The sequence below is a fragment of the Emydura macquarii genome, unplaced genomic scaffold (assembly GCF_026122565.2).
Source record: "Emydura macquarii macquarii isolate MOO-44397 ecotype Brisbane River unplaced genomic scaffold, CSIRO-AGI_Emac_v2 contig_306, whole genome shotgun sequence".
Taxonomy (NCBI): domain Eukaryota; kingdom Metazoa; phylum Chordata; order Testudines; family Chelidae; genus Emydura; species Emydura macquarii.
In genome coordinates this window covers 13,874,432-13,895,008 of record NW_027130443.1, presented here as the reverse complement: position 1 = coordinate 13,895,008, position 20,577 = coordinate 13,874,432, and the positions used below count along the sequence as shown (strand labels likewise).

The 20,577-nt window shown below is 40.3% G+C and overlaps 1 protein-coding gene across 2 annotated transcripts in view; it reads left to right on the top strand.

The window, feature by feature from the left end:
- CRTC1 (CREB regulated transcription coactivator 1) overlaps nt 1-20,577 on the top strand; it is a 65,394-nt gene that overhangs the window by 25,821 nt on the left and 18,996 nt on the right. Inside the window, exons 3-10 of one of the 2 annotated variants that reach the window (XM_067560695.1) lie at nt 2,468-2,605; nt 4,189-4,250; nt 5,287-5,381; nt 5,836-5,921; nt 8,310-8,353; nt 9,767-9,987; nt 14,393-14,520; nt 17,186-17,287. In XM_067560695.1, the coding sequence (XP_067416796.1) occupies nt 2,468-2,605; nt 4,189-4,250; nt 5,287-5,381; nt 5,836-5,921; nt 8,310-8,353; nt 9,767-9,987; nt 14,393-14,520; nt 17,186-17,287 (876 nt within the window). The remainder of the gene's footprint in view (nt 1-2,467; nt 2,606-4,188; nt 4,251-5,286; nt 5,382-5,835; nt 5,922-8,309; nt 8,354-9,766; nt 9,988-14,392; nt 14,521-17,185; nt 17,288-20,577) is intronic. The other variant, XM_067560701.1, reaches the window with a different exon arrangement.

Here is a 20,577-nt window from a genome sequence, read left to right as displayed (position 1 = left end):
CACAGAATAAGCTGGGGGTGGGTAGGTGATTCCATTACAGTATGAATATTTTGTGGAATTGGGTGTATGTTCTTGGAAACTTTTTTTGAGGGGGTAAAATGCTTTAATCAAATGTCTTCTGGCTAAACTTCAGCTTCAGAGTAGGCTCCATTCTTCAGTATGGCTAATACCGAGGTTTTGTTATGCGCTGGCTAATTTTTGCGATGACTCCTTTATCTAGAAGATTATTTTTCCCATGGTGCCTGACGCTGGTGGCTTGTTTCATTTCATTATATGTGGTTTACGTAGTAAATCTACTTAGCGTGCTCCATCTACTTAACTTGCTCCTGTATTAAAAGGACACTGTCAAGACAATCCTATTTATGCATTTTTTGTCCATGTTACTGATTAATACCCAATATTACTGAAACTGAAAACTTTTAAAATCTCATTTAATTTTCTCAATTTAGGTTCCTTGTATTCTATTTGAAGATTTTGTGTAATGTCAATCTGTAGTATCTAAGTGCTCTGCTCCTCTGTCTTCCGTAGAATAAGGCAATAATGTCCAGCTCAAAGGAACAAAAACTCTTCTATCCTCCGCAGAATCAATCCACTGCCCACTTTTCACCCCACTCTCCAGCTCTGCAGAATTCCTTCTCACTGTATCACAAAGAGCTGCCTCCCAGGGTCTTCTCCATGGAGGGCTGGTTCCTCCTGAGCCAGAGACTGTCAGGGCTTCTTCTCTGGTGCCTTTCTTCTCCAGGGCTTTCTTTAGGGTCTCCTTCTTCCCAGTTGCCTTCTCCCTTCAAGGACAGTTTCTGTACAATTCCTTCCTGAAAATCCCTCTATTTTTCTACTCCACTGTTGTCTGGGCCTTCTTCCATAGTCCAGCTTTCCTAGTCTTGCCCTTCTTTCAGGGTTTTACTCCCTTTTCAAAACCCTTACCCAGTCCTGCCCTTCTCTCAGGGCCTGCTGCCCAAAGGCCCTTACCCTGCCCTTACCCTGCCACTCAGCTTTTCTGGCTACGATCCCAGGCTCGCCCCCCACCTCTTCATCTTCCTCTTACCTGTCTTATTCCCCTGCGGCCCCTTTCTGCTACAAACTTCCTTTCTTTATACTAACCAGACTGCTCCTGCCCAGCTGGTCATCATGATCTGTTAAGCCTGGCTCCCCCTCCAGGTGCAGCCTGGTATGTTTATTGGCCTGTCAGGGCCTGTGTCGGGTACACAACCCATCAAATCTGTCTCATGAGTTTTTGAAGAGTTCTGGTCTCTCGTCTGTTGGTTCATGGATGTGGGTCCACGGTGCGGAGAGTGAGGCAGTTGAAGTTCTGTTGTCTCCAGTATGCAGTAGACACTGAGATCTGCTTGGTTTTATCACACTTGAGTGGTACAATTGATTTAAGTTACCAGATGCTCTGCTAGGACTGAGAATTTGAAAGGCAAACTGGCTGAGATTTAATCCTGATAAGGCTGAAGGTATGCAGGTAGGTTGTGGAGAGAAATCAGAAGAAACATAAGAGGTGATATCAACTTTTCCAGGCCTTGTTCACGCTTAAAAATGATTGACTTAAGTATGTCGCCCAGGGCTGTGAAAAATTTCACTGCCTGAGCACCGTAGTTAGGCTGACGGAATAATTCTTCAGTCAGCCTAGGTACCTCCTCTTAGAGAGGTTAATTAACTACATTGTACTGTGCTGCAGTAGTGCCTGTAGTGTAGACATACTCTGAGAGAGTTGGCCTGCTATTTGTTTCTCAGTTGCACAGGTTGGGGGTCATCTTGGATCTTTGTGTGTCCCTGGATATCAGAGAAATGCAATGTCCAAGATCTCCTTTTTAAAGTCTCTGCTTGGCCAAGAGGCGCAACTTCTCTGTCACATGTGCACCTCACCCCAGTAATTCATGCCATTGCTACCTCTTGATTAGTTTATTGGTGCACTGTTCATGGGGTTGTACCTTAAAACCAGTGCATTGGATGCATCCCCTTCCTGCATCTGTTGCCTTCATAGTTAAGTTTAAGCTCCATTTGTCAGCATGTTCCTTCCAGATGCATGTTGCATGATACACCAGGAATAACCTGTGTACTAGTTAGCAGTAGGTTGATAGATTATTCTACCCATGTTTATCATTCCTGGTGTTTCAAAGATGTGTTAAGACTTTAAGGTTGGAGAAATAGTGCAAATTTAGGAGATCTGATGCTGTCTGCTTCCCCCTTTTACTAGCCTCTCTTCTGGGAGGTAGTTTCCAGTGCGACCCCATTCCACATATAATGTGATCTGTCTAGTATATGAAAATTACATTTAAGGATAAAGTTACATTGCCCATATGATGATTGGCCATTATGTTCATAGCTGTCAGGTTTATTTTTAAAATCAGAATGCAGTCTCCACAATTTAACGTGCTTACAGAATTAGGCCTTGCTGTGATGTATTGATTCTGGGCATGTGGGTTCTGCATGTATTTTTCTGATAGCTTTTTCTCTCCCTTAGACTCCTTTTCAGTCATCTGGATTGGATACAAGTAGGACAACTCGGCATCATGGTCTGGTGGACAGAGTGTATCGCGACAGAAACCGCCTCGGGTCACCACACCGGCGTCCACTCTCTGTGGATAAACACGGAAGGCAGATATCCTTTGGCTTATGATGTGACATTAAAATTCTGTCTTTGTGAGCATTGTTCGTATTTAAAGCTTGTTTTACAAATTGCTTTAAAAAACAAAAAAGATAAAACGCAAGTATTGTAGATGGTGAGTGTGGATCATAAAGGGGGACTCCTGAGTTCCATTCTGTTTTTGCCACTGATACATTTTGTGATCTTGGCCATAAGAACATAGCACTACTTATACTGACTCAGATTAGAAGTCCATCCAGTCTTGTATCCTGTCTCAGACAGTGGATCATTTCAAAGCATTTCATGCAAAAACCCCATAATGGACAACTGTCTTGTTTGCAGGGGATGTTTCTTCTGAAACCTGGACAGTTAATATCTCCTGTTTTGAAGCATTAGCCGCTCTAATGTAACTGGATAGTCTCATTGTTATTACATGGATGTCTAATTTTTCACAAACCCTAATATTTAGCCTCTCTGTATCTCAGATTCCCCATCTGTTAAGTGGGGATAATAATACATACGTACCTCACAGAGTTGTGGAGAGTCTTAAGTAGTGCATTGACACCGTCTAGTGAAAAGTGCCACAGAAGTGTCAAATGGCAGTGTTAGTGGGTCTGACTCCTGCTTCAAACCTGAGTAGAACCAGGACTGAAGAAATTTTTTGCAGGTGATTTCTTTCCATTTCTATTACAAGCTGACTCATATCAGTTCAGCATCTGCTAAGCACTGTTTCCTGCTGACTTTCATAAAACAGAATTAGCTTATTGCTGTTGACTAGCTTAAAAAGTGTCCGTGCCAGAGTGGTTGGCGGATGAGTCTGGGACAATGACAGTGAGGGCAAAGGTAGGCTTCTCAGCTATTGGAAACGAGGGGGATCCTCCTGTTACTCAAAAGTGACAACTGCTTGCCAGTTGAGCAGCATTATATAATCTCTCTCCCTTCGGAGGAAAGTTGTGGTACAACCTCTAGACACCGGGGGGAATAGATATGTGTGTGGTGGGGGTGTAGGTGTGGGGTACATTGTATCTGAAGCTGCAGGTTGAATTACATGTCCTACTAGCAAAGCTCCATGTTTCGTGACCCACCCAGGCTTGTTATGTCTGAGAAGACTTCAACCTGTGTGTGTGTGTGTGGTGGGGGGAAGCAGGAGGAGTGGATTGCGCAAGACAGTTGTACCACAAGGGGTCATTCAGACACTAGTGTGTGGCTAGGGGAAACATAGCATTGCAAGGGAGGAGGTTAAGAAAGGGAGGTGGAAAGTGATTACCTCTTCAAATGACTGTTCAGAGTGACTCCCTCTGTGACACTCCACCCAAGTAAGTGTAAGCAGGTTTTGTTTCTGTATTGTCAGGCTTGAATTTTTAAATAGGAACATTCTTTCCTACAGCACCTATAAAACCACCATTAACATGCATATTTTGTTTGAAATGTCATGCCAAAATCGCATGGCCTTCACAGGGAATGCTCCTTGCTTTTCTCACTAGAATGTATGGGCTCTGACAGAGTAACTTAAATTGTTCCTTGTTCAGAGTTTTCAAATGGTCCTGTTATTTAAACAAGAAGTTCCTGGTTTTCTTGCCCTTAACTAATTGAATCACGTGGACAGTTGTCCATATGGCACTGTGTATCTGTCGCCTCCATCGGATACAAACTGGAGAAGGTTAGTGGCATAATTCCAATTGCATTAGTCTCTGGTCGAAGGTCTTAGCTACTGTGACAATTCTTAAAAGTGCAAGAAACATTTGCTTTTCCCTATGGCAGTTTACAGTACTCAGGATAATCTGGATTGCCATATTTTTTACTGAATCTAGAACTTTATGTTTTGGCAACTCTTTATGGATTCTTTTAAAAGGTTATTTTTTAAACTTAAAGTTTGCCAGCTACATACTTAGATTTTGGATGTGAAACTGCCCAGGCTTACATCCATAGAGGGGTAAGACACTCAGAATCACAGAGTTAGAAAATCTTAGGTTTTTATCACTGCATTGGAAGTGGGCTGGTCTTCCCTCAAAAGCAATCAGTGAGCAAGGAATGTGGAGTCATCTGTCCCCACCACCATGCCCCTTGCGCCTGACAGTTGGGGTCAAGAAGTGCCTGTGTGGTGTAGTTTGCTGTGCTTATCAGTTTGAGGACACTGCATCATGCAAGGGTGGCATGATTTGAGTAGAGGACTGGGATCCTGGGACTCCTATATTTAATATGTGCTCTAAGGCTACTTTTGTGTTCCTTGGCAAGTCAGTTTCCCTTTCTGTAAAATGGGGATAATATTTTCCTCACAGAGATGCTATGTGAGGCTTAAGCAATGTTTATAAATGGCTCTCAACTACAAAAGTGCTGCTGCTGCTTATTATTTTATGAGACCAAGTACTGCCCCAACAATACCAGCGAGAGTACACCCCAAATGGTTTTCAATGCATAGCAGTCCTTTGTTTGTCTTTGATATTCCTCCTAAACTCTGATTTGTTGTTGAAACAATTACTCTTTAAATCTGTAATAAATTCTCTTCTGTAAAGTTATCCCACCATTTCATAATTCAATCTTGCCCAGCATAATCCCAGTGTAATATTTTACAATTATGAAGTGGCAATGCAGGTTCCTTTTAATTTGCTGAATTTCCCATGTAACTAAAGGGGATTGTTATCCTCGTAAGCATCCTTAGTTTGAAAAGCTAACAGGTTTCTTTGCTTTCTTTTCAGGACCAATTCAGATTCTGCCTTGCATCAAAGTACAATGACCCCAGCTCAACAAGAGTCTTTTTCAGGAGGGTCACAGGACATGCAGCAAAAAAGAGGTAAAATCGGAAGGGGTGGATGAGGGAATGGAAAATCCAGTCAAGCTAATTCACACCAGGGCTAGGCTAACCCATGTGCCCATCTCCCAAGTTAATGCTGCAGTGAATAGATGCCCTAAGTCCCATGTTCAAAAATGATTTATGTCTTAGCCTAAGCTTTACTGAAAGTCTGTGGGACTTAGGCAAAGTCCCTTACATGCTTTTGAAAGTTTTGTCCTACAAATACGTTTTTAGAAAGCTGGTGAGCTACACTTGCGTTCCATGTTCGTTTTCTTTAACATAGTGCTCATCTGGATATAGTTTTATTCAGAAATGTATCTTCTTTTTCATAGTACTTATTATTTAGAGTTAAAAAGGGCCACAGGTTTCCCCCAGCTGAAATATCTCATTGTTTCTGTGGGATTTAGCAGATTTTTCGTATTAGGATGCACTAACTGTTTGTTCCGTTTTCTAGTCTTATTATTGACTGTCCCGGGAATGGAGGAAAGCACGTCTGAAACGGACAAAACCCTCCCTAAACAAGCATGGGACACTAAAAAGGTAGAAATGCCAAATCTGCTGTAAGGTTCAAAAGTTCTAGTACAGAGACTTTATTTTGTAAATATATTTAGGTTAACATTTTGAATAATGTTGCATTGCTGGGACTTGAGTTGAAGTTCTGTATTCTGCAACAAACCACCTAAAGTGAGAAATGAGCGTGCTATCTCTCTGGGCCTTATTGTCAACTGTCTCAGGGAAAGTCTGTATTCTAAACTTGAATTGATAAGGCAGAAAATGATTTCCAGCTGTCTTGCTTAAATATTAATTTGTAAACGTTAAGTCTGCATGTATAAACTCTGTTAATAGGTTGGCCCCATATGCAGTTGCTTTTTTTTTAAAAGCACACAAGCATTTGGTTCACTTCCTAAGGTTTGTCGGGAATTGACAAATTCCAGGACATTTTAAAGTGAAGGCTGATATATCTCCTTAGCTTGCACTATTGTATTAAGGGCGCAGAGATAAGAACATCAATGAAATACAGAATTAAAACATTCTTCCATCATCTTTTCAAATGGAGAAACCCACTTTAATGAAATAAAATGCACTCTGCCCTTACTTGTATCTCTGCTTTCATTTCTGCCAGTCCCCATCCTGCCTCTTCTCATTTTCTTTTTTTCTGTGAATCTAACTGGCATTTTTCAAGGCAACTTCAGAACCAAAACAATTATCAGATTTTTGTTGTTTGTAAAACACATTGTAAATATTCAGGATTTTAGTTATTTGGCTCCTATAGAGCTGCTGTTGTCTCCATATTTCCCCCATCACCTTGGTTACTAGATAGAACTAGCAATGGTAGCATTTGCTTTTGAGATCTGAATATCTTTTTAATGTTTACATAAGTCTGGATGTTTAAGTCTGAATCATTGAATATTAATACACTTTTGATTTGGAAAAATATATTAAAGAACCAATTGGGAAAGGATGTTTGGTTCACGAAGTTCCTCAAAACCAAGGCTGAATTAATTATTTTCATGAGCTGTTCTATATGTTAACGTATTTCCAAAGTCTAACTGTGACTTCTCAGCATGCCAGTTTTCCCTGTTCTTGTCTCTCTGCTACGGTCTCTCTGCTAGCCTTTGGAATTAGGTGTTTTAACTGTCAGTCCTTAGCAAATGTAAGCTTTTTAAAAAAGGGGTAGGCGTTTTTTAAAAAAAGGTATGTATCTAGCTAATCAAGTGATCATTCCCTGTGTCACATGCAGATTTTCATTTATGTGAGTAGCTAATTCTGCTTTATGATCATACAAAGTGTGTCTGCTGCCATCATGTGGGATTTTCATACGAGAAGCCTTGAAAGTGACATTGTTGGAAAGACTGTAAGGTTCCTTTTCTGTGAATTACCAATGTATTCACGTTCATAAAATGGATGAGACAAGTTTCTCTAGTCTAGAGGAACTCACTAAGATAGAAGTAGGACTTATATTCTGGATGTACTGCTGATGACTGAGTCTGGTTAATAACAATTGTATGCATAGTCTTACAACTCATCTGACTGAGAGCTTTTAGTTTCTCATAACTCTTCTTTTAGAACAAAGATTTGCTAGGAAATGCCGTAGTTAATACATTCCATAATACTATGTCTGAACAGGAAGGTTGCAACCCTTTTTCAGTAGAATGTATCCTGCAGTTGTCCAGACAGCTTTTCAAGAAAACAAAATGTGACATGGAACAGGAGGAGTAAGAAACATCAAAGTGGAAATACTTGATCTAAGGAACATTGGGGATCAGAGTCCATATCTGAGCTTGGAGATACAGAGAGCAAGTACTTCTATGCAGCCCTCTTGCAGACTCATGGAGCAGTGTTAGAAAAGCCTCCATTGGTATGAAAGTTGCTATGCTGTGGAGTTTTTGGAGGGCGGCACTGTGAGGTGGGAGACCATAAAGGCTCCGATAACCTATTAAAGTTTTATTACTATACCAGTCTTGTATTTTCCAAGGCTTTTTTTTAAAAGTGCTGCTTCTTTTTCTGTCACTATGGTAGCGCCTTTGTGATAGTTTGTAGATTTTCATTCATTTAACGTTGACACCCCCAAAATAGAGTGAGAGGCTTAGATTTTGTAAGAAAAATGTCATGGCCGACGTTTGCTTGCTAAAGTAATTGGTAATAGTTCAAGGAGGTGATGTTTTATCCTTGCTCCATCTTCATTCTGCTTAGCTTATCATTGGAACCGTGAAGCTTAGATGACTTAAAGTCCACATTGAGATCAGTTTTTTTGGTGTGACACCAAATACCCATTGTGAGCAAAGAGAGGCTTTTAAGAGCATTTAAGAAACTGCTCTCCTTAGGAAACCTACTAAATGAAACAATCTGTCTTTTAAACTAATTATTTCCTAAACATTATTTAGCACCTGTCTTTCCCTATCACAATGTCTTTCTGTTCTATTTTAGACAGGGTCATCAAGACCTAAATCATGTGAAGTTCCAGGAATCAAGTAAGTTTGGGGTGGGATATGTGGTCTTGGAGGGATGCATGTAGAAAGTTCACTGTGTTTACCTAAGCTTCCTGCTTCACAAGCTCTATTGATTAAGGTTCCCTGTGTACTGACAATGAAACAATGTTAGCCACGCTACTTTTAAACCTGAATGCTAATGTTACTTGAACATGGTTTGCTTGGCCATGATAGCTCAGGTGATGAAACCATTTAAAAAATGTTCTAGATTCAGTCCCTAACTAATTATATAGGAGTACATGTGATTAAAGCAGGAGACTGAGCCCTGGTCTACACTTACCTGGTGATTCAACTGCTGTGTTTCCCTTCTGCGCAGCGTCTTCACTGCACTGCGCCCTGCCGACGGGAACTGCATTCCTGTTGATGCAGCGCTACGCCATTTGAGGGGATGGTTTACCAGCGTCTACTTCTGGATCGACTGAGCGGGTCTTCACTGACCACTCACTCGATCCAGATAGGTTGATCTGACGGTGGCGACTTTGCCGCCGTCAGTATAGACGTACCCAGAGAGTCAGGAATTCTTAGTTTTATCCCCAGTTTGGCATGTTTTGTATGAATGTGAACAACTCATTTTACCTCTCTGCGCCCCAGATTCACAATCTGTAAAACTGGGGGCTGAGATCTTCAATTAATGCATTGTAAAGAGCATTGAGATAATCATGAAAGCATATTGCACACAGTAAAAGTCCTCTGGCTTTTTTTGAGTTCTCCAAATGTGCCCCAGAATGCAGTTCTGGAGTAGATACAAGAAGAGCCAGAGAGGTTGCCTGAATAGCCTGTTGATTGCCTTAAATGATGTATTTGGAGGTGGGGAAGGAGGAAGGGTCTCTAGCAAATCCAAACAAATGAATTCTTTCATAGAGGGGATATTTTTTAAGGACACGTTATTGGCTAAATACTTCTCAGAATCTCTTACAAATTGCACTCAGCAAATCTAGGCTTAACTCAAAACTGATACTGCTTTGCAGTTATCTTTGATATCTTTGTCAGCGAACTTTTATCAGGTGCAGAAACATGTGAGTGTACAAAAAATGTTTCTAAATGACTAAGACACAGGAGATTGCATGTGTGTGCGTGATACCTTATGCATACCTCAAGTGGAGTTAGTCATAAGCACCCGAGGGATTATAAACATCCTGAAATGCACCAAAGTGTGGTTCTCTATTCTAAATAATATGGAAACAATTGCAGCACCAGTGAAAATATTGCCATGTGACAATTGTGGGTAAATGTTGAAACTTATAAAGATGACCACTCTAAATATTTTGTGTATATTTTTTACATAGCTTTGTGCATGGCAACTTTAGATAAACTTTCCTTCTGTGCATCATTTAGGAAGGATGTATGTAGACTAAAATCTCAACTGACTTTTGTTACTGTATTTTTTTAATTTAGCATCTTTCCATCAGCTGACCAGGAAAACACTACAACGCTGATTCCTGCTACACATAACACAGGTGGCTCTCTGCCAGACCTGACAAACATCCATTTCCCTTCTCCCCTCCCAACACCATTAGATCCTGAGGAATCCACATTCCCAGCCCTGAGTAGCTCCAATAGCACCGGAAATCTTGCAACCAACTTGACTCACTTGGGCATCAGCACTGCCAGTCAGGGTAAGAACATAGCCATAGGACTAACCTACAGATTGTCAGTAAAATGTCACTTCCCATCTTTGAACAGTTATGTAGCATTGCTGAATATTATTAAAACAGGTGCTGTGTTTCATCTTAGGGTTGGCTTCATTGGTGGTTGAAATGATTGCTGTGTATGCAATTCGTATAAATCATTTTGGGATAAAGAAATGTGAACCATCATCGTTAATTAACTATATTTTGCATATACCGACTGTGACATTCTTTCATCTTTTATTCTTGGCACACATGTATTATTCTGGTTTTATTTTATGTGAGTCTTCCCAGGGTGAGATGCAATATCCCATATTTTGGCAGTAACTCAGCTCATTTGATGGAGTCCAAGCCAGTTTGCACATACATAGGGAAACCTCTGCAGCAAACTTCTTGATTTCTTGTTTCCGTTCCTTCTGGCCTCTTTGTTGTGGCGATTCTCTTATCATTCCTGTATCATTCCTGTATCATTCCTTTACCTGAACCAAATGTGGACTCTCAAGCAACTGAATTAATATATAAGCTCCCTAAAAATATGTTCTAGTGGGGAGTGTTTGTAAACTTGGCTGTTTTGTTTCATAGAACAAATTGAATTTTGAAAGAGATTCTAAATAAACCCATCTGTGTAAGGTGTTCAGGAATAAACTTACCACCACCCAGACCATGTTGCCTTAATGTTGTATCCTACTCACCCTTTGTTTTTTTGGTCTTCTTGGATTGTAAACTCTTCAGGGCAAGGAGTCTTTTTGTACATCTCCTAGCACAGTAAGCCTTGATGCTAGTTGGACCCTCAGGGCTTGCTGCAATATAAATAATACATACTTAAAAATCACACTCTGCCATGCTAGAAAAATCTCAGTGGACCAGCACAAATACTGTATTTTCAGGACAATAACCTTTTCCAGGCAAATATCCTGAGCCAGTGAACAAAAAAGAATCGATCTCTGACTTGAGTTATTTTATTTTATTTAGAACTAACTCATGTTGCCTGAGCAAGCAGCCACCTTGTATTACTAAAAACACCATTAGCAAAGAAATAGCATTTTATAAAACACCAGCCCAGAAGGCCACTAAATGAGTGTGCCAGCATTAATTTCTTTATACAAATTGTCTTGGTTGTACTGCACTCTTCCTTCCCCTTCTTGTGTAGCTTGTTTCTGTTACTGTGTCCTATTATGGGCTGCAAAAGAAGCAGAGAAATGGAAAGATAATGGAAAGGGAGAGGGACTGACAACAGAATAAGAGGCAAAGGACAGAAGGGAGGAGAAGAAAGAAGGTCATGCTGGTGCATATATGGCAAATCCAGTGAGAGAAGATGGGAAAGAGAAGTCGTCTCCGATGAAGACAAAAGTTACATGGGGAGAGTAGAATAGACAAAATGGAAGCTAGACTGGAAAGAGAGTAGGAAAAGCCTTACTTAGCTACCAGCAGTACAAACTTTACTGATGTTTACTTCCCAACTAGATGGCCAGTAGCACCCAGGAGAAAGGGAAGTAAGTGACGGAGAAAGAACTGGCAGCATGATGTTGGTGTGTTTTGCACCAGTTAGATTTTGTTCATAGATTTTAAGGGCAGGAGGAACCACTGTGATCATCTAGTCTGACCTGTAAAACACAGGCCAGATAACTTCCCCAAAATGATTCCCAGAACACATTTTTTAGAAAATCTTTCAATGTTGATTTAAAAATAGAATATTAAAAAAATTTGTAACTGTTGTCATGTTGCATGCTCTCTTTCCACCCCAGTTCTCAACACACCCCAACCATTGTTTAATAACACTATGTGTTTAATTATTTTAGTCAATTGCTTGTAGGTCAGTTTTTGTACTTGTAAGTTTCTCCAGCTGCTTATTTTTGCTGCTCTTCTCAGTTCCCTCCAGCTTGTCAATAACTCTCTGATGCTGAGATGTTGCTCAGGAAACAGACTCAAAGCTGTACTGAAAAGGACCCATCCCCTCCCTGCTCCACAACATACCTAAAATTAAGTTCAGTTGCTTTGGTGTGTCAAAGTCTCTGGCAATCTCTGTGGTGTTGCTTCTTGCATCAGCCGCCAGTGGGTACAGAAGGCATTTTGTCACAGTTAAGAATTGAAATCACTTTTCACATTAACTACATAGTGTTTCTATGAATGCTGTCTTTATCCCAGGTTTTCAAGGATGAGCTGAAGCCAATAATAGGCAGTACAGGTCAGAATGAATGGAGAATCTTGACAGATGTTACCTGTTGAGATGTTGTTGCTTTAGTGGGGAATTAAGATTTAATGCAGTTAAGTTTATTGTAATGAAAATTACTTGTTCATCTACATATGTGAACAAATCTGTTACATTTAAAATGAATCTGTTCTTGCTTTGCCCTTGTTCTTTGCCTGCCGGTAAACCATTTATCTCCTTTCATCTGCAGCTGGGATAGGGCTGGTGAATACAGTGGGCAGAAGCATTTTTCAGGATTCTCTGGCATAAGGACAATTGCAGGGTAGGAGGGAATACCTGTGTTATATACTACCAGGGCAGTACATTTAACCGGGGGGGAAGGGCTGAACTGAAGCACACGACTGAGGGCATGTCCACACTTGACACTTCAGCGGCACAGCTGTGCTGCTGTAGTGCCTCAGTGTAGACACTGCCTACCTCAGTGGGAGGGGTTTTCCCATCGGCACAGAAATCCACCTCTCGATGTTGTGCTGTCTACCTGGGGACTTAGGTTATCTTAATAGCACTCTTCAGGGGTGTGGATTTTTCACATGCCTGGTGGACGTAGTTAAACTGACCTAATTTTCTAGTAGACCAGGCCTGAGTAACATGTTTCCTTGTCTTCCTGCTCCAAGTTTCTGCAATTCTGACATACCATCTGGAGCTGCTGGGTTGCTCAATCTTGTCACATGAATGAGAACCAGAAGCACCTTCAAACTGTGGCAAAAAATTTGGTGTCAGATTCGTGATGGTCCTTGTCCCTCTGACTGCTGCCTCAGTCTCACTTTGCCTCAGTAATGACTGCTCACAGAAACATGGTCTTGCTCCTTCACTGCAGAAAGAGTTGGTAAATTACAACATCTTTGCATCTGTCATCGTAAGGTTGCTTACTTTATCTTCAGTCCCAAGAGCTTGAGGAATGAGAAAGTATCTCCTCATTTAATGGCAGCTCTCTGGGGGTGGAAGGAGTGGTCAGAGTAGGAGATGGTGGAGTTCGGACTGCCACTTTCTTGCTCCGTGACCTAGGGAAAATAATTTAATCTCTGTGCATTCAATTTACCCAGCTGCAAAGTGAGCATAATATCTACGCCACAGGGGTGTTGTGAGGTTTAATTAACGTGAAGTGCTCAGAGAGCCCCTGATGAAAAGTACTGCTACCATGCAAAATGATTAGGAGTAAGAACATCACTCATAACTGTTGTAGAGCACTCTGTGCTGACAGTTAAAACCTCCCTCACCTACAAATCTGACCTCTTATCCCAGTAAAAATGCAACCATTCATCACTGATTCGTCAAACAGGTACTTTCTATCTAGATGCTTTGTATGGCCCTCATCATTGTATATGAATACCTGAGATTACTTATGGATTTGGGCCTCCTATGTAGTTCCCAGAGTCTGAGAAAGGCTTAATTAATGTCTGTACAGCACTTGAGATCTGTGAATGAAAGGTGTCATAGCAGAGTAGGTATTAATAAGTAGCATTGCCTGCAGCCAAAGGTAGTCCATTTGGCATGGAACAATAGTAGCCACAACGCAGGGTCTTGAAAGTGCAGGATATACAGTAGGGGAAATAAGAAGTGGCTCAGGACTATGAGATAAATGCAAATAACAGCCTTCCCCATCATTCCAGGAAACAAAATTATGGCTCTGCTAGCATGTTATAAAATAACCTGACTTCGTTTGCCCATGGAAGTTTCCAGTTGGTTTCGTAGGCTTTGGGATAGGTTGGTGGTTTTGACTTTCAATCTGTGGGCCACTTTGTTAGAAAGGGATCATATTGTAGACACACTTTCTGCTCCCTCTATCCCAAACTGCATTGCCCAGTTCTCAAAATGTTTCATTCTATGAAGCATCAAGAAAGACTCTGCATGCCAGTTTGACAACCACTGGTCTGATTGGATGGCAGTATCTGTTTATACGTTAATAGGAGTGATCAATAGAGATGCTTGCAATAATCGTCTTTCCATCGTGGCATTTTCAATGTCACAAAATCCATTGCAGATTTGCTAAGAATTTTGCCCTGATGCTGCGTTCAGCGTAGAATGTTGCCTAGTCACATTCAACACTTCACTGTAAAGTATTGTAAAATTCAGCTGTTTATTCATCATAATTTGATTTCATATACATAAATTGTGAAATGTAAAAAAGCATCAACAAATCAGCAGCACCGTTCCCATGTAAACAGGTTTCTTCCTTAATGGTAGGAATGACGACAACACAAGCCTCTTCCCGGCAGCCAGCTGTCAGTCCCCTCTCACTGAATGCAGACTCAAGACGACCACAGTCCCAACAGATGTCTCCCACGTTCTCACCTCTGTCGCCAATTACTCAGGTAGGAGGATGCTTGGAGCACTGGAGAAGCAGTACGTTTTATAAGAACAACGAACCTTATTTCATTTCGTAAAGTTTTAAATCATAACTCTCTGTTCCTAACTGCATTCACATAGGGAAATGTTAGCTGCAAGGTTGATAAAACTGTGGTCACATCATTAATTCTGTAATTTTCTCCTTTAGGTATATTTGTAAAGTTAGTGTCATTTTTCCATTGATTTTTAAAATAAATGTTTTGGGGGCTGTTTTTTAAAAAATAACAAAGCCAGCAGCCAGACCTAATCAATTCTCCCAAAATGAATGAATGAATGCTGTAAGACAGTGGGGAGCAGTTTAAGGAAATAATTTCACTTTGTCTTCCAAGGCCTTGGTATAAACAGCACTAAGGAAAATACCTTCCTTTTGAAGATACCATCACAAGATTCTTTTGTGTTTCATGCTTCCACCGGAATCGTGTGAGAAACTCCTTTAGCTCTTAGGATTGTGACCCTCTGGTGCACCTGCCTGCTTGCTCTGCCCTACTTTACATGCTCTAGTTTGGTCCTTCAGAGGCCCCAGAACAGGGACTTAGTAGATGGTTTTCCTTTACTGACTGAATTTTCAGCTCCCAAATCTAACATTAAACTAGGTTTGCAAACACATTTTTTATTTATTTACAACAAACAAAATGTGAAATTAGTCCCTTTAAACCACATCTTGAAGGTTTAAATGTAAGCAAGCAATGTAATGTAAATGTAATGCAAGCAAGACGAGAAATTTAACTGAATTTTAATAAAGTTGGGCTAATCAGCATTTTCCACAGAAAAGTTACAGAAAACTACAGATGCTGCTTTTTACAGCACAGCAATTTGTTCAAGAGGAAATTTTTTTGGCTAACATTGTTTCTTGTCGAGTTCGAGTTGGTTATAGTTACTTTCAAGTTTCTCTAAAGAGCTGAATATACATATCTATATGTATGGCAGTTCAAGGGCAGAGTTAAACCAAGAAGGCAAGCATTTTCCATGGTAACGTGTTCAGTCTGTTCATACAAACTGGAATCCAGAAGTTGGATCATCATAACAGGCCAGCCCTAAGATGATATCCCATTGTGAGTTAGAGGTACCTGGCACATTCTCTGCTGAATCTGCTCTTCTTTGAAGGACAGTGAATTGCTGTCTCCTATTTCCTTGAAACATCTTCTCTTGCTGTCCGGGGGTCAATACTAACAACTATTTAGCTAACCAGAGAAGGAGCCATGCCACTATGGAGTACTAAGACATGATTGTGGGCGTCAGTCTGGGATCAGGTTTAAAACCGGTTGTGCTGGTACATGCTACTCGCTCTTGAAAGAGGTGAAAGAGGTGATTTCTCTGCCAGGATTCTGAAGAGTAGGAGAAGATAAAGGTGAAGGAGAAATCAGTAGTTTGAAGGGATATTGGTTTTAACATGCCAGCCAGTCAAAACAATGTCTGAATGTTTTGATTCTAATGGTCATACAATAACTAATACAGATATTCTGATTTTCCTTCTCTGCTTTCCACATTGCTTTCCTCATCCTAAACTTCTCTAAGCCTTTAGCATTCAGGATGTTAGCTTTCTCTTTAGAACTGAAATTGTATACAAGTACACTACATTTTAAACTTGAATAAAAAGGTATTCTAAGCTACAGTGCAGCTTCATTGAAAGGCTTTCCATTAATCCTCATAGTCCCACTGAAGACCACTCTGCGGTACCTCAGCATAATACCTGAATTCTGTGGAGCTTAAGTATTTTTTGTCAAGAAGTTGTACTAACCTTGAGTTATTATTTATGCATTTTAAACAGTGTCAAAGTGTTAATACACCACTCCTCCACAATATAAAACTGTCTGCGAATAAATTACTCTTTGCTCAGAGATATTGAACTCTAGTTCTTCCTTATAACAATCTTGGCTCCCAAAGACCGCATTATAGAAAGAGCTGAGTTTATTATTTAAACAGCTGCACTGTAACTGTTTTGAGTTTCAATGATTCCGTTACCTTAATCCGGGGTGCATTATGTGACAGTGAAAAGATAATTCTGTAAATGTCTTATCTTGCTAAGGCTGCAAACCACATTGACACTGCAAGCATTAGCCTACAGAATATTACTGTGAATTATCAGACAGTGTCTAGTTCATGTGGTGGAAAATAATTTAGTTCTGAAAAAGATTTGTCCAATTATACACTTTAACCTAGTTAATACACCTAGATTAATTCTTAAGACTGGGAAGAACAGTACTTATATCACTTTTCTAAGGGCTATAGGCATCAAACTAATAATGTGGGGGTGGCAGTTGAGTTTGAGGGTGTAAATACCAGTGTTTAAAAATTATTTCCAGATTGGGAGGTCTCTCCACAGTTCATGTGTTGGCTGGCAGGTTTTTTAAAAATGAAAACAAAACATAAATCAGAAATGCTTCAGTTGTCCTTGAATAACAGCACCTCCCTGTTTTTAAATGTGTATAGCTAGACACCAGACCATGCCATGTTGGTATCTTGACCTTTTTCATGATGTTTGGGGCATTATTCACAGTCATAGCATAATTGCTGATGTCCTGAAGTTGTCGAAGACGGTCTCACCTGACCTCCCCAGCTGTACACCAATAAATATATAATTTTTCAACCTTCCATCAATCCCATGGTCTTTAATTCTGTGTTGTTCTGTAGGCTTCACTCCAGCAGTACCGCAGTAATGCTGGATCCCCAGCCAACCAGTCTCCCACCTCTCCTGTCTCCAATCAAGGCTTCTCTCCTGGCAGCTCCCCTCAAGTAAGGGACTCTGTCCTTCCACAGGCCTTGCTTCTTGTGTTTGTTTTTTAGCTGAGTCTTTCCATTACTGACCCATGGTTGTGTCACTGTAACTTTATGTGCTTCATGCATCACTGATGGATGTCTCATCATGTTTGCAGTTCCATTCAGATACAGAGTTTTTCAAAAGTTGGTAAATTCAGACTTTTTTAATTGAAGCTACTGTTAAACTTTTTTTAAACTCAATTACTCCTTTGGGAGAGCTCCGCAAAACATGCATCCAGAAAGATCCCTTTCATTGAAGTGAATGATGCCTCCTAGGAAGTGTAAGTCTATAGCCGTGATTGTTGCGGTGGCTGGAAGGAGGTGGGGATGTGAAAGAAAGTGAGGGGGTGAGGGATCTTGTTCAGGTGGTTCGTGCGCCTCTGAATAAAGCTCACATCCTCAGGTGCAGTTAAAGCAGGAAACAAGCAGGAATGGGCACTTCTAAAGAAACCCCTGTAGAAAATGAACTCTTGAAAAGGCAACAACTCCATGTGACAGCTCGAAAGAAACAGGTTAGAAATACATAAAAATTAGTTTTGCAGGCTGGCTATCTTCCTGTCTGTGTAAATATGAATTTGTATGTGCACACAGCCCACAAATCATTGTGCACATATTTAAACAGAGCAGCAAGAATTTAATCCATCAGCTGCAGGGCAATTGAAGAAATAGTGAGAGCCAGGTTTTTGGGTGAATTGCTAATCAGATATGCCAAAATAGTTTGGAATCTCCTAGTGCTACAGAAATAGGTCAAAGTTGTTGCCTTTTCCTACATCCCAAATGTGGTGATGGGGTGCAAGAGGGAATTCTCGTTGGACACCGTGGTAAAATCTGACACTGTTTTCTATTACTTTAACTTTTAAAAGATATTTGTAAGGAGAGGCATAAATAAAATAAACAGAATTATACCTCAACATAGGAGATGCATCTCTCCCAGCCATTAGCCAGAGATGTAAACTGGTGGTTTCAGACACAGTTTAATGAACTTAGTAATAGGCATGAGGGTTAGGGCTGTCAGTGTGACTTTTTTAACCTTCACTTAACTGCCACCGTAACTCTTTCTTCTGCCTGCCTCTTCTAGCTCTGCTTTGTGTCTGTGTGGCTCAGAGCAGGCAAGAAAACACACACCGTTTTCTCTACGCTTCCATTAGCTTAATGCTGTCACCCAACACTGTTGCTAATTCTCAGCCCTGAAACTGCCATTTGGGCAATGCACCCAACGTAAGCATCTACTGATTGTTCCTTGGCTGTTCAGTAACTCCTCCCTGGTTGTGTCCTCAGACCAGTTAGGACAGTCTAAGCTGATGGAATGTAGTTGGGAGTAGTTTTTCCTATTGGTCTTCCCTCCCCATCTAGGCCAAGCCACCATGATGTGCGTAACTTTAATTAGTTAGAGGAGGAACTACATGTCTGCTAAGCTAATAGACCGTGGAAGAAGGTGGAGTTTAATTGCATTGCCTGTTTTAGTATTTGGCCTCTTAAAAAAATTTCAGGTTATATTTGGTACATTGGCAAAGGGATATGTGTCAGACCAATTTATAAGTAACAATTAATGTTGGGGTTTAGTTTCCAAATTAGAAGAACTTAAGATAAATGGTTCGAACTACTTCTAAATAGGATGCTGAGATAGGGTTTGCTATCTAACAAAAGCTAAATGGGAAACATTGGAAAACAGTTCTCGATACTTTGTTAAATTAGAAAACATATTCTCCCTTCCACATATGTAAGCCAATGGGTGGAGGTGGGGTGACACAACTATCTACATATTTTTAAGGAGAGAGAGGAGTGATAGAAAAGGGTATAATGAGGAGAAAGAGGATGATAAGAATAGGACATGTAGTTCTCAATGTTTGGGGTGGGATGGTGGGAGAACTTGCTAATGGTGAGATCTGTAAGATGCTTGCATAATCTTTCAGGGAAAGAGTTGGAACTCTCATCAGTTGAGACATTTTAAAAATAGGTTGGTCAAGAAACTAGAAGATGTAGTGAAGGGGAACAACCTTGCTTTGGCTGAGGATGGAGGGGTGGGCTAGATGTGGTTTTGTGGGCCTCTGCCATCTCTAACTACTGTTTTTCTGATTAATTTTAGGTGAATCCCACATTTTAGTAATAAATAGTAGAACTTTATATATGTAAACTTTTAGAATATAACTTGTTTAATCACATCTAGTTCATGCAACAGGAATTATTCCTCAACTTTCCCACCCTCAAATCTGTTTGCTACTCTCTTGAGTTCCAAATGCTTATTTCTGATCTGTAAGGGACTTTCCATTAAAACATGAATTGAAAAGCTCTGCTTGTGGTTCTTAGCTTGTGTTTGCATGGCTCTTCATTAACACTACTTGATTTTTTTCCTTTATGTCATTGTCTCAATTAGATATAAAGTTGCTTTTTTAGTAGAACAGCTGAATACTTAGAATGTATAGTGTGTCTTTTTAGACAATGATTTAAGCTAGGTTTTTTTGCAGTCACTGCACCATTAACTAAGGAAGATGTACTGTTGACAAAACAGACCTCGTGTAGTATTTCTGGAGGAGGTGGGTTAGTCAGGTGTATTTCAGACCAGTTGATAAATTATTTTTGGACCCTGAAGTGTTGAAATAATGCACTTTCCAGTTGATTTCCTTTAGGGAGCTTTACCACTAATAAAATTATTAAATAGTGCATTTAGGAGTCTCAAGAAAAAATTAATATAACTTGGGTTTCTGTGATTTGTTCAGAGCTCCTCATTAGGTACAGGGGCTAACACACTAGAATTTTGTCCAGTTCATTACTTTTCATGTTCTGCTGCAGGCTTCCAGGAAGGGAGCCGTGATAACCATACTATAGCAAGGACCGACCGACCTTCCTTCCTTCCTTTTTCTGCCATCACTTTGAAAAGCGTGTGTAAAAATGTTAGAAGTTAAAGGAGAAGGGTTCTGTTTGGGGTTGCTTCATGTCACCTGCATTTCTAATGACAATTCCAGATTGACTTTAGTTGTTCATATTGAGGATGTAATTTTCTGAGACTAAAGCTGGCAATTGATATGCTAAGAGCTGTCGACAAACGGTGATTAAGAGGAAAGTGTGAATTTTTACACTGGAAGTTTTTTTGTTTTGGCAAAAAATAACTGTGTTGCAACCTTGCTAGCTATTTGAAATGCTGAGAATTATCCTTTGGTAGGGTGAAGTTGGCTAGTCCTAGCTGGCTTGCATGTGTTAACTTGTACACTTCGTTATTGCAGATGGTATATGTGACTGGTTGAGATAGTTTTGAATTTTGGTGAGTA